At 46.7% G+C, this 12,575-nt stretch overlaps 1 protein-coding gene across 2 annotated transcripts in view; it reads right to left on the bottom strand.

Moving 5' to 3' along the window:
* Positions 1–12,575, bottom strand: part of Tet1 (tet methylcytosine dioxygenase 1) — a 43,153-nt gene that overhangs the window by 29,482 nt on the left and 1,096 nt on the right. For both annotated transcript variants that reach the window (XM_041656301.1, XM_041656302.1), the window contains exons 3-4: positions 11,332–12,203; positions 2,054–2,107 (exon numbers count right to left, since the gene is read on the bottom strand). In XM_041656301.1, the coding sequence (XP_041512235.1) occupies positions 2,054–2,107; positions 11,332–12,203 (926 nt within the window). The remainder of the gene's footprint in view (positions 1–2,053; positions 2,108–11,331; positions 12,204–12,575) is intronic.

The raw sequence follows: 12,575 nt of genomic DNA, 5'->3' as shown, positions 1-12,575 counted from the left end.
TAGTAAGAGTACTGAAGCAATAGTTCCGCGATTCAGGGCACTTAGTTACACCCATGCCTAGTGACTCAGAACCACCTGTCACTCGGTGCTTGGAGATCTGATGCCCTCTTCTGGATTCCATAGTTACCTTCACTCATTTGCACAGAACAAAAACAGAAATACAAAAAATTCAAAGTAACATTTTTAGCCAGGTGCTGACAGTGCACACCTTCAGTCCCAGCACTGGGGAGGCAGGAGCAGACAGATCTGAAGCCAACCTGGTCTGAGACAAGTTCCCACAATCCCAAAGATTTTCACTAGAGACTTTAAAAAAAAAAAAAAAAAAAATCAAGCAGTATTTATGGTAATCCTCTATTATTCAGACACCAACTGATGACTAGGAAGCAAGAATTCCGTCCTCCCTGAGCCAGAAGGAATTGGGCCATTCACAGACAGGCTTCATATACTTCTGACAGGTTACAGGTGACAGACATGCACAGAATAACAAAACATAGAATTAAATGACACACACCCCAAGGATGGAACTCAGGGGCCAGAATGAGCTCTGCACGCGGTGTGCTCCTTGTGCACACCCACCCACCATTTGAGTCATTCATGTACACCAACACGAAACTTGCTTCTTTGTTGGAAAAGGTCTGTCAGGAGACAGAGGCAGGCGGATCTGAGTTCGAAGCCAGCCTGGGCTAAAGTTCCAGGAAAGGTAGGGAAACCCTCTGTATTGAAAATAAAGAACAATCAAGTAATCCAGGCTAGCCTCAAACTTACTAGCCAGGTGAGGCTGGCCCTTCTCTTTTCACCTCCAAAGGGCTAGGAACACAGGTGCACCATCCACAACCCCATATCATTCAACAGAGGGATTTAAAGTCAGCGATAGTCTGGTCTAGAGCTGGGTGGTAAGTCTAATAAGTTGTGGGTAGTCAGATCATAAGAAGATGGTTTAATGTACCTACAAACATTCCCTACTTGCTATGTCCGGGCCCCATGCCATGAGTTCACTCTTCACAGATCCTACCGGTTAGTTTGCTGACTCTGTGGTCATTTTTTAGTAAGCACGTCTTAATGACTGATGTTCATGCCCTTTCTGTGTGCACACAGGAAACAGAAACCTCAAGGTGGTCAAAGAAACCAGAGAGCAAGGCAATGACTGGCTCTCAGTGCCAGCATTTCTAGTTGACACAACAGGGCAGCCAGTGAGATCAGAATCTGCCTCAGTTCAGCATGCTGGAGCCCTAAAACTTTGCAGACACAAAGCTATGATTACTTAAGTCCCTTTACATTAAACATACAATTCTAAAGATCAACGGTCTTACTGCTTAATATTTCCTCTACATTTAAAAGGATTGCTAGCATTAATGGTATTGCTGCATTGTAAAAAAAGCTTAAACCTGAAGCAATTTACTAGGCTAAGGCTTACCCTAGCCTTGAACTTTTAGTGAGACCATAGGCCTTTAAATTAACTCTTCCAAATACCATAATAACAAAGCTGCTGCAGATTCTGAGCTAACGTCCAAATCAGGTTACAGCTGAACTCTCAGCATGCAATCTGCACCAACATGCAATCTATACAACCGATTCCTTCCAATCTATGACAGCTCAAACTAAGGATGACATACTGAACACTTCATATTGAGCATTTAGAGTTTAGCTGAAGTTCAGCTAAAACCTAAGGACATTTCCCTTCCCCCACTCTGAGGAAAAAAATTATCAGATTTTACCATCGTATTTTCTGCATGTTTAAAAAAAATGTCACAATATGAATCATAGCTGTCAACTTCTCTACCATGGAGCTAAAGTCCACTGGGTGCAATGACAGATGCAGGTGGCACACAGAGAGCTAGAGAAGGAATTACAACACTTTGAATATAAACTTCCCTTCGTGTAAGACGTGTTAGAGAGCTGAAAATAAAGGAAGCTAATGTGGACATAAGGGGGAAGGGAGGAGAGACTTGAGTGAAAATCCATGCATCCACTGTACTGCAAATTCACCCTCAGGTGACAGGAAAACACTAATGAAATGGAAAAAGATAATATCATTTAATCAACAGCTGATTACCTTTAAAACTTTGGGCTTCTTTTCCCTCTGGGGCCTCTTGTTCTCTTTTGTAACCTAAAATTTAAAAAAAGTAAAATTGAAATACGAGCCTCCATTAAAATGATATATATATATATATATATATGTTATATATATATATCAGTTCCCACCCTTCCCCACAAAAAAATTTTGTTGCTTCTGTTAAAACTACTTATATCTTAATTTTTAATACCACCAACATATTTGTCAGTCAGTTCCTGAAGAGCCCATGTAAAAATGTACTTTAAAAGTCAATGGAAAGAAAAACAATCAACAACCTTGCATAAATAAAGATGGAGGGAAATGCCCCCTTTCCCCCTAAAAGTCTTTCTTAATTAGACTCTGCATTCTTCACGGCGAAGCCCACGAGGTAGCCATCTTGCCTGCTTCTGCAGAGGAAGCCTCCACAGAGAGCAGTTCTGCAAACTGCTTTTGGTATCATTATCATGGTGTTTAAAGGCAGCCCTGGCCTGCCAGCACTGTAGACGTGCTGGGCATGCCTTTTGCAAAAACAGCCCCACAAAGAGTGCAGCCAATGGCAAGGCAGAGCTTAGAGACTCCAAAGTGATCTTCGCAGCCTAGCACTATCCCAGACAAAGGATCTCTGTGAGGCTGGGCTCTCACCACAGGACACAGGCAGCCACAAGCTGCGACATGGAGTTCTCTACAGAGGATCTGGTCGCCGCCACCGAAATCACAGGAGGCTTCTGCAAGAGACAATGTTCACAAATCCCCCAGGTCGCCACCATCGGATCGATGGCGGAGTCTCCCTGAGCAGGAACCTCTGGGTGGCACCAGGGCAGGTTGGCGCAGGGAGGGGCGCGCTGCTCTGTACCACCCGGCAGGAGATAGCCCTGAGCCTAAGGGGGCATCGGAGCTCACAGCAATCCGGGAAGGTATTGTGCATTTTGACTTTATAAGGCAAGACTAAATATTGGCGATATTGAAGGAAGGGAGGTTACGTGAGGACAGCACAGGCTCAGCTGTAGTGGGGCTGCCTGTCTCATTCCTGGGAACCACACCTCGGTGGAGCCGGCGGTGGAGCCGGCGCTTGGCCCAGATAACAACGATTTGATTTCTGTCAATAAATGTCCAACGATAAAGTCGGACTGAAAAATAATAAATAGCAATCAGGCACTCAGAAGAGAAACAGGACGGGATGGATAGGAGAGGAGGGTGGCGTTTTTTCAAAATACACTTGCCACTCTAGGCGACTAGAGTGCCTAGAGGCTGAGTGTAAACTGGTGACCTTCAGTGCCAAGAAATCCGCAGCAGACTCCAACCCGAAGCTTTGGGGGAAAGGGGTGTTTCTGGCTCCTCTCCACCCACGCATGCAACGAAGCCTGCCTGCACACCACCTTTCAATAGTCAAACCACCCAGGGGTGAACATGCCACCTCAGCCCCCTGCAACCGACCGACAGACACACACCTGGACTTCACCCATGCTCAGTGGGTGGTAGCCATCGGGAGCTGGCACCACATGACACCTGCCAGACACCAGAAAAGGCAGGACCAAGAAGAGCAGCCTCTCTCCAGCTAGCTCCCTTGCACTTCTGCAAACAGCCGCAAAGACTCTAGTGGCAGAGGACCAGAGTGGCTGTGTCAAGCTGGGCTGGTCCCAAGGTCATTGCCAAAAAGCTGCAGTGACAGATCCCAGTCCCATCCCAGCCACCTTGACAGCTGCACAGATCTTGGGAAGCAAGCCCACGCTCCTGCCTCCCGGGGCCAAAGTTTCTGCAGTACATTTGCAGGATTGGCAGGACGGCTTTCCTGCTAGCGAGGCCAAAAATGGGTTTTCCACTTGCAGTTGGATTCGGAACAGATTCCCACAACCAGAAACTAGGAATTGAGTGCGGGCCGGAAGGCCTGCGTTCCGTCACCCTCCCTCCCCAGGCTCGGAGGCTGCCACGAAAGCACACTTTCCTCGTGCATTGATTCCCCATTTATTTAGTTATTTATTAGTACTGTGGCTTGAACCCAGGGACTCATGCTTGCTATGGAAATGTTCTAATGAGCTAGATACTCCCGTTCCCAGATTTCCCACTCTACACCATTCCCCAAAATGCCCAGCCACCCAAAGTTTTTAATTCTCAGATGGGGAGAAAAAGGAGCTAGACAAGGTGACAGCACTTTTGAATGCCTCTACCGTTCTGGAGGCTGAGGCAGGCACTTTTAAACCCTCAAGTAAAAATCACATCTACAAGTCTGCAATTGAAGCACCCAGGGGAAACTGAGGTAGAAGCACTACACTATGGTAGCAAATACCAGGCCAGCCACAGCTTTATATAACAAGATTGCCTCAAAAAACAAAAAACAAACAAAACAAAAACAAAAATGGGCCAGGTGGTGGTGGTGCGAACCTTTAATTCCAGCACTGGAGAGACAGAGCCAGACAGATCTCTGTGAGTTCGAGGCCAGCCTGGTCTACAGAGCTGGTTCCAGGACAGGCTACAAAGCTACAGAGAAACCCTGTCTCAAAAACCAAAACCTCAAAGAAAGCTATCCCAGTACCTGTTCTGAAAAATTAGTTAATGAAGGCAAAGTTCATCTGAGCCAAATAAATAGTTCGTGAAAGTGCCCAGGGCTACACAAAGTCCACTCCCAGTACCACTGGGGCAGGATGAAGGTGCAGGCTGTCCATCCCCATAGCAGTCTGTTCCAGTGCCAGCCCCTTGAAGATGTGCAGCTCAGTTCAGAGCTGGGAGTTTAATAGGTTAAATCAGCAATCAATAAAGGTATTCAAAGGTTCAGTAAAGGTTCAGGGGAAAGAGACTTGTTTAGGGAGTGCATGTTCTTTACAGGGTATGGGTTCAGTTCCCAGTACCCATGCCAGGTAGCTTCCGATCTAACTCCAACTCTGCGCTCACCTGTACACACAGAGGCAGGCATGCACACATGCAGTTACACGTGTGCATGTAACTGAGAGCCTTTCCAGGATGGGGAGACGGCTGCATGGCCATCTTGCTGCCAAGCCAGATGGCACGAATTTATCTTGACTTCCACATGAATCCCATGGCACATTCACATACAAAGATTTCAGAGAGGCACCCTCCAAATCAAGTGGCTCCTGTAGAATCTGTAGGTAGAAGCCAGGTGCGGTGGTACACCCTTGTGATTCCAGCACTAGGGAGGTGAAGAAGGCAGTGGGGAGCGGGAGTGCAAGGCTGCTCTCCAGAAGAAAGAGGAAAACCTAGAATCTTTATCAATAAAACTTGCTGTTCCCTTGGAAGTCAGGCTTGGGTCACTGAGATGGCTCAGTATGGAGGGTCACATAGCACCAAGCCCGTGGACCTGAGTTACCTAGCACCTAGGATCCACCTGCACCACGTCCACAAGTTGTTCTGACCTCCCCAAGCATCGTGAGCATGTCCATGTGTGCACACACGCGCACACACACACACAAAGCAATAGACCAGGACTACAGTTCAGTTTGTCAATGGAATTGCTTGTCCACTTACTGTGGTTCTAGGAAAACCTTGGCAGTCCTCTCTCTACAGTCTAGCCGCTTTCCCCAGCATCCTTTTATGGCTTCACACAGCCCCCGCAGGCCCCAAACTCAATCACAGGACACTTGAGGACGCTTGCCACTCTTACCCCAGGTCTAGAAATGCTATATGGTCCAAGTCCTCAAATAAAATAGCGCCTGGAGCGAAGGCTTGCTGCTCTTGGTTCCCTGTATCTAGACTGCTCTCAATCTGTTACTCAGCTCCAGTAAAGGGGATCTGGCCTCCCCTCCATTTCTGGCCTCCAGGCACCCAAACACAGTGGTCTACACACACACACACACACACACACACACACACACACACAGTAATATATATTGAAATAAAATAAAAACACTCATGAACCTGAGGCTAGTTGTCAGTCAGGGCTACTCAGCTGAACGGTTTTAGTTTTGAAAAAAGGCCTTTGACATGCTTACTCCTCGCTCCATTTCTGGACATCTGGAAGGGTGATGTTTAGCATTTTGCATTATCCCTTTAGGGATAGCTTGCAGGTGTCAGGAGCTAAAGGGTTAGCCCCAGCTAGAAACCCAGGGCTATTTTGCCACAGGTCACCTTGAAAGATAATTGGTAGAGCACTGGGGTCTGGCATCAGGGGTCAAGGAGAACTCCCAGCACTTCTGATCCCATCCTGATCCCATCAGGGACAATACAGTCATATACACTCCACTGGTGCCATTATTAAATTGCGTTCTCCTGACTTGCAGCCAGTGTAATTATGTCATTGGAGAATTATGACTGTCCAAAATGTATAAAACCAAGTACAAGTGAGCAATGTAATGAGAAATTAAAAGGCGGGACTGGAGAGATGGCTCAGTGGTTAAGAACGCTGGCTGCTCTTCCGGGACCCTAGATCAATTCCCAGTCACATGGTAACTCACAACTGTCTGTAACTCCTGTTCTAGGAGATCTCACACCCTCACCTAGACATGCATGTGGGCTAAACACCATCGTTCATAAAAGACAAATAAAAAACCTGTTGAGGTGCTGGGTGTGGTGGCACATGTCTTTTAACTCCAGCACTCGGGAAGCAGAGGCAGGTGAATCTCTGCAAGTTAGAGGCTAGCCTGGTCTACAGAGCAAGTTCCATGACAGCCAAGGCTTCAACACTGAGAAACCCTGTCAAAAAAAGTGGGGGGGGGGCAAACTGCTGAGGTCTGGTGATGAAGAATATCCATTTAGTCTGCTGAAGGCTCCAGAGTGAACCCTGAGCACCACCCCACCCCATATAGGATTTTTAAAGAGAGTGGGTGGCTATAATCTTGGCACTCGGGTGGCAGACATTACGAGGATCCCTTGGACTTGCTGGGCAGCCAATTCTAAGGAATAGCGAGAAAGACATATCTGAAAAGGAATTTAGGATTCCAACACATCTTCCCCCAACCAGGCTGTGGCTGGGTTCTGCCCCTCCAGCCCTCAAATTCTGCTTATCTGCAGGCTCAAAGAGCTGAACAGACCTCCCACACCACATCCTGATTCCACATCAATTACAGCCTCGGGCAAGTCATCTGGCCTCTCGGAGCCCCCACATTACCTCAATAGCTGGAGGCAGAACGTCCGGCGGCGGGACAGCTTGTGTGTCAAGAGTTAAGGCAACACTGGAAAGACCCAACACTCAATGCACAAACTAACCCGTTTCAAGACACCAATGTTGCCTGGCTGGACAGGACACACCCGTCATCCCAGAAGATGGAAGCAAGCTGCCCGTCAGGCAAGGATACAGTGAGACCCTTTTCCAAATGAACAAAATAATGAATACAAAAAGATCAAACGAAGATACCAATGTTACTATATACGTACAGTTCCGTACTGTGATCACAGAATTTAACCACTATCTGTATGGTACCCAATAAATGGAACCTTTGCCGGGTTCATGTTCAGTGTCTGTCTGTCTGTTCCTTCCCCACAGGCACTTTTTTCTTTTGAAGGCCAGTGATGGCCCTTAATCCCAGTACTTGGGAAGCAAACAAAACAAAAACGGGCCAGGTGGTGGTGGTGCATGCCTTTAATCCCACCACTGGAGAGGTGGACAGATCTCTGTGAGTTCGAGGCCAGCCTGGTCTACAAAGTGAATTCCAGGATAGCCAGAATGGTTACAAAGAGAAACCCTGTCTTGAAAAAAATTCTCATTTGTTAACCAGACTAAGAAATTAAAACTGTCCTTGTCTATCCGGTGAAACCTTCATAAATAAATCTCTTCTGTAAGTATTTAGCTGTATTTAGTATTTGTTAGTATTTGTTGGTTTCAGGTCTTTCCCCCCAGAAAAATGCCAGACACTTTCCCCACTACCAAGAAGTTCGTGGCCCTCAGCCTGGGCTCTTTCAGACCCTGTCTTGAACCTGCATCTGACCCAAAGTGACCTCAACATGTAGTTTGCCCCCCCACCCCCAATCCCTTTTCCAGGTTAGAGTGCTGCAGCTGAAATCTAAAAGTTGTACTTGTAGCTAGTAATGAAGACATAGTCCAGGTATGGGTTCATTTTTGTTCTTCCTTGACTTGGCAGGGACTCCTATAACCCAGGCTAGCTTTCTATAGCCAGGGAACTCCTGTCTCGCTTCCTACACGTTGGCGGCACGGCTCTTGGGAAGCAGAGGCAGTCGGAGCTAGGTGGAGAGCCTGGTATTATATAAATGCAGACAAAAGCCTATGCCTGAGAAGTCAATTGAATTCAATATGGAATACTGGGGCTGGAGAGATGGCTCAGTGGTTAAGAGCATTGTCTGTTCTTCCAAAGGTTCTGAGTTCAATTCCCAGCAACCACATGGTGGCTCACAACCATCTGTAATGAGGTCTGGTGCCCTCTTAGGGCCTGCAGACATACACACAGACAGAATATTGTATACACAATAAATAAAAATATTTTTAAAAAATATATGGAATACTGATGTTGTGGCAAAAGGACAACATGTAACCAATTAAGTCCCAGGCCAGGGTTTCACAGAGAAACTGTCAAAAATAAAATTTTTAAAAATTTAAAAAGGGGCTAGAGAGATGGTTTGGTGGCTAAGAGTACTGGCTATTCTTCCAGGGAATCCAGGTTCAATCCCCAGCATCCATATGGCAGTTCCGTTCTGGGAGACCTGACACCTTCAGACATATGCAGAAAACATCGATGCACATAAAGGAAAAATAAATTTTTTCTTTTAAATTGAATTTAAGGAGCTAGAGATGGCTCGACATTTCGGAGCACCTACTCCACTTGCAGAGAAGACCTGGCTTCCATTATTGGCACCCACACTTGTATACAGAAAATAAGCAAGTGTTTTGTAAATGGTCTTAATTTCTGGCACTTGGTTAAAAAAAAAAAACTTGCAAATTACCTAAGAGATTCACATACAAAGGCAGACATTTTACTGTGTTTCTCCTATAGGCAGGCTAGGCAACATCCCATGGCTTGGCTAAGCTGTAGCCTTGCCCTGTCCCAACCTCCCATCACCTCCTGTCTTGACCCCACCATTCCTCTTTTTTTTTTGGTTTTTCGAGACAGGGTTTCTCTGTGGTTTTGGAGCCTGTCCTGGAACTAGCTCTTGTAGACCAGGCTGGTCTCGAACTCACAGAGATCCACCTGCCTCTGCCTCCCTGCTGGGATTAAAGGCTTGCGCCACCACCGCCTGGCCCCACCATTGCTCTTTAACAGAAAATTTGATCACAAAATAGGTTCACATATAAAATGATATAAAAACAAGCTGTAAAGTGTAAATAGATAAATGCAGAGGCCAAAAGCCTCTTAATACAGGGGGACAAGAAAATGGCTGTGTCATGGCTATCTCAACGGAAACCAAGGGTTTCACAAGGGTACAAACCAGCTTATTTATGGCACTCTGACCCGGGAAAAAAAATTCTTCTGCACAGACAGGAAGAACTGGTGAGCTCTGGCTGCCCCCGAGGACCAGTTACTGTATGTGAGTGTGAGCATGCATGGAGGCCAGAGGTCACGTCAACCTAACCTGCTTGCTCCTCAGGAGCCAGACTTTGTTTTTTGAAACAGGGTCTCAGTGAACTAGGAGTTCACCGGTTTGGCTAGCCTGGCCAAATGCTGACCAAAACCGACTAGGGGAGGAAAGAAAGGGTTTGGGCTTGCAATGCTCCAATCCTTAAAGGTCAGAACATCAAGGCAAGAACTAAAACAGAGAGTCCTGCTTATTGGACTAGTTGTTATCTTTTTCCTGGTTTTCCAAGACGGGGTGTTTCTATGTAGCCCTGGCTGTTCTAGAATTGCCTTGCCTTGGGAGTGTTGGGTTTAAAAGGTGTGCCCACCACATCTGGTCAGATCTTGGGCAAGGGGAATGCTATTAGTGGCCAACCAGTGCAGCCTAGTGACACATTGTCTCCTAAAACAAAGCCAAGGGGCATGACCTATCCCAGCACTTGGGAATCTGAGGTAGGAAGATCAGCAATTAAAGAAAGGGTGGTTTTAGCTACATTGTAACTTCGAGGCCAGCTCTTGTCTCAAAATAACTTCTTTAATTTTACATTTACTAGAGCCCAGGTGCTGTGTCCCACACTTTTAATTCCAGCACTAGGGAGGCGGAGGCAGGTGGGTCTGAGTTTTAGGGCTGCCAAGGTAACACATGGAAACACTGTTGCAAAAGGAAAAAAAAATCATGGCGAGAAAGGAAAAAAAAAAAAATCATTGTGCAAATGCCGAGCACAGGACCTCCCTTCTCTACCTCTAAGTTGTCAGACCTGAAGGCAAGCACATTAACCACTGATCTGTCCCTCTTTGGTCCCCAGGACCTCCTAATGTCTAATGTCTATCAAGGTAGTGGTGCCCAGCTTCAGTTCTCCACTAAAAGCGACTCCCCTGGGATCTGGTGCCGCAGAGTGCAGACAGTGCCAGAAATACACTGGCTGCAGGTACTAGTTAATTTTGATATAATCTAGAAATCAAATAGAGGGGACTTGGGTACATCAATCATTGGAAGAATCCACATTTAGCATGCTAACAGCCATGATATGTATTCAATCCCTCAGATTAAATAATACAAACAAGCGACTGGCCCATCTGATATAATAAAAGTCTAGGAGTTCAGTCAGTCCAATTCTGTCTCAATAAATAAATAAATAAAATAAAATAAAAATTCTCAGCTAGGCGTGGCGGTGCTGCAACTGAATTCAGGTAGATCTCAGTTCAAGGCCAGCCTAGTCTATAAATGGAGTTCCAAGACAAGTCAGAGCTGTTATACAGAGATACCCCGCCCGTCTCAACAACTAGGTTAAAATACTAAAGCAATTAAAAATTCACACAATACCTTTTTTGGGGGGTGGGGTCACAGTATAGTCCAGGTTGGCCTCAAATTTACTTATTGTACCCTTCATTGCATGTGGACCCATGGCTGCCACATACATGATGGATTTGGCAGTTGGTTCCACTCAGCAGGTCCCAGGTTGCAAACTCAAGTAATCAGACTGGGGGCTGAGGGGAGAGGGGCATGGCATGTACATTGCCCCCCGAGACATTCATGCAGGTGCAGGGCTCAGGACCTGAAGCACAAGTGTCAGGCTGTCCTGAGCCACCTCATACAAGGCTGGAGACTATGGTAATCCTAGCCTAGCTACATGCAACCTTGGCTATACCAAGCAATCAAGATAAAAAGGCTGAGCTTGCTGGAAGCCCTAAGTTCAATTCCCAGCATCGCTCCTCCACAAGACTTCATTCACAAATTCTTGGAGATGTTCATGGAGATGAACATTTTAGGGGGGGCGGGGTCTCCAAATCCTGAAGATAGACCCACCCACATGGCTGCTCCCTCACCTGCACCAAAGAAGTGGCATCCGGCTTCTTTTTGAGCACCTCGCATTTCCTCTTCTTGCAGATCTGGTGGCTGTTCCTTCTGTTCATGCAGTAGGTACACTCACCGCAGTTGGTCTTCTGTTGGCAGGGCTCACAGACCCCGCACGGCTTGCGTTTCTTCCTCTCCACCATTGGCAGTGTCGATTTTTGAGAAGAAGAGGTACTAGCCTGTGACACTGGCATAGATATCCCAGTGGCTTTGCCATCAGCGGAGCTGGCCGTGTTGACCTGAGAAATCCCCCCTTCCACTTTGCTGGAGGTAGCCTGAGGGCCCTGGGTAAGATCCAGGGGAGCACGCTGGAGTCCACTCTCAGGGTCAATGGTAAACCCTTGCCTGTTCGCTGGAGAAGGGTTTGCACAAAACTGCTTCTCATCTTGTACACTGGTTGCAGCTATTGCTGGAGGTATTGAACTTATCTCGGAGTTTGCTGGAGCATGTCCTGAGTCCAAAGTTAAAGGGATAGCACCTTGGACCTCAAGCCCACAGGAGGCAAAGCTGTGGGGCTCAGGCCCGGGAGGAGTACTGTAGGTAGCCAATGGGACTATAGGGTTGGGAAGGAAGACAGGCAGATCTGGGGGAGCAGCCATATTCATATTCATAGTTCCTTGTTGGGTTAGCATAGTTATAGCACCAAGATCCTCTGATAGGCCTGAAACCTTGCCCAGGGCCTCACCAGGAACTAAGTTAGCACCAGGAAATACCCACTGAGGTGGGAGAGCACTGAAAACCTGTCCTAGGGCAGAAATGCCATCCAGAAATTGATATGGGTAGCAACCACCTTGATCTGGGTTAGTTTTGAGGGTTCCTTCTTGGGGTTTAGCACCAAGCATATCTTGATCTGGATAGCATCCACCTTGATCTGGGTTAGTTATGAGGGTTCCTTCTTGGGGTTTAGCACCAAGCATATCTTGATCTGGATAGCATCCACCTTGATCTGGGTTAGTTATGAGGGTTCCTTCTTGGGGTTTAGCACCAAACGTATTTTGATCTGGGTAGCATCCACCTTGATTTGGGTTAGTTTTGAGGATTCCTTCTTGGGGTTTAGCACCAAAAACATCTTGATCTGGGTTAGTTTTGAGTAGTCCCTCTTGGGGTTTAGCACCAAACGTATTTTGATCTGGGTAGCATCCACCTTGATTTGGGTTAGTTTTAAGGATTCCTTCTTGGGGTTTAGCACCAAAAACATCTTGATCTGGGTTAGTTT

The sequence above is a fragment of the Microtus oregoni genome, unplaced genomic scaffold (genome assembly GCF_018167655.1).
Source record: "Microtus oregoni isolate MIOR12 unplaced genomic scaffold, Mior012 000007F_ref0000211, whole genome shotgun sequence".
Classification (NCBI taxonomy): Eukaryota; Metazoa; Chordata; class Mammalia; order Rodentia; family Cricetidae; genus Microtus; species Microtus oregoni.
This window is presented reverse-complemented; position numbering and strand designations above follow the sequence as displayed.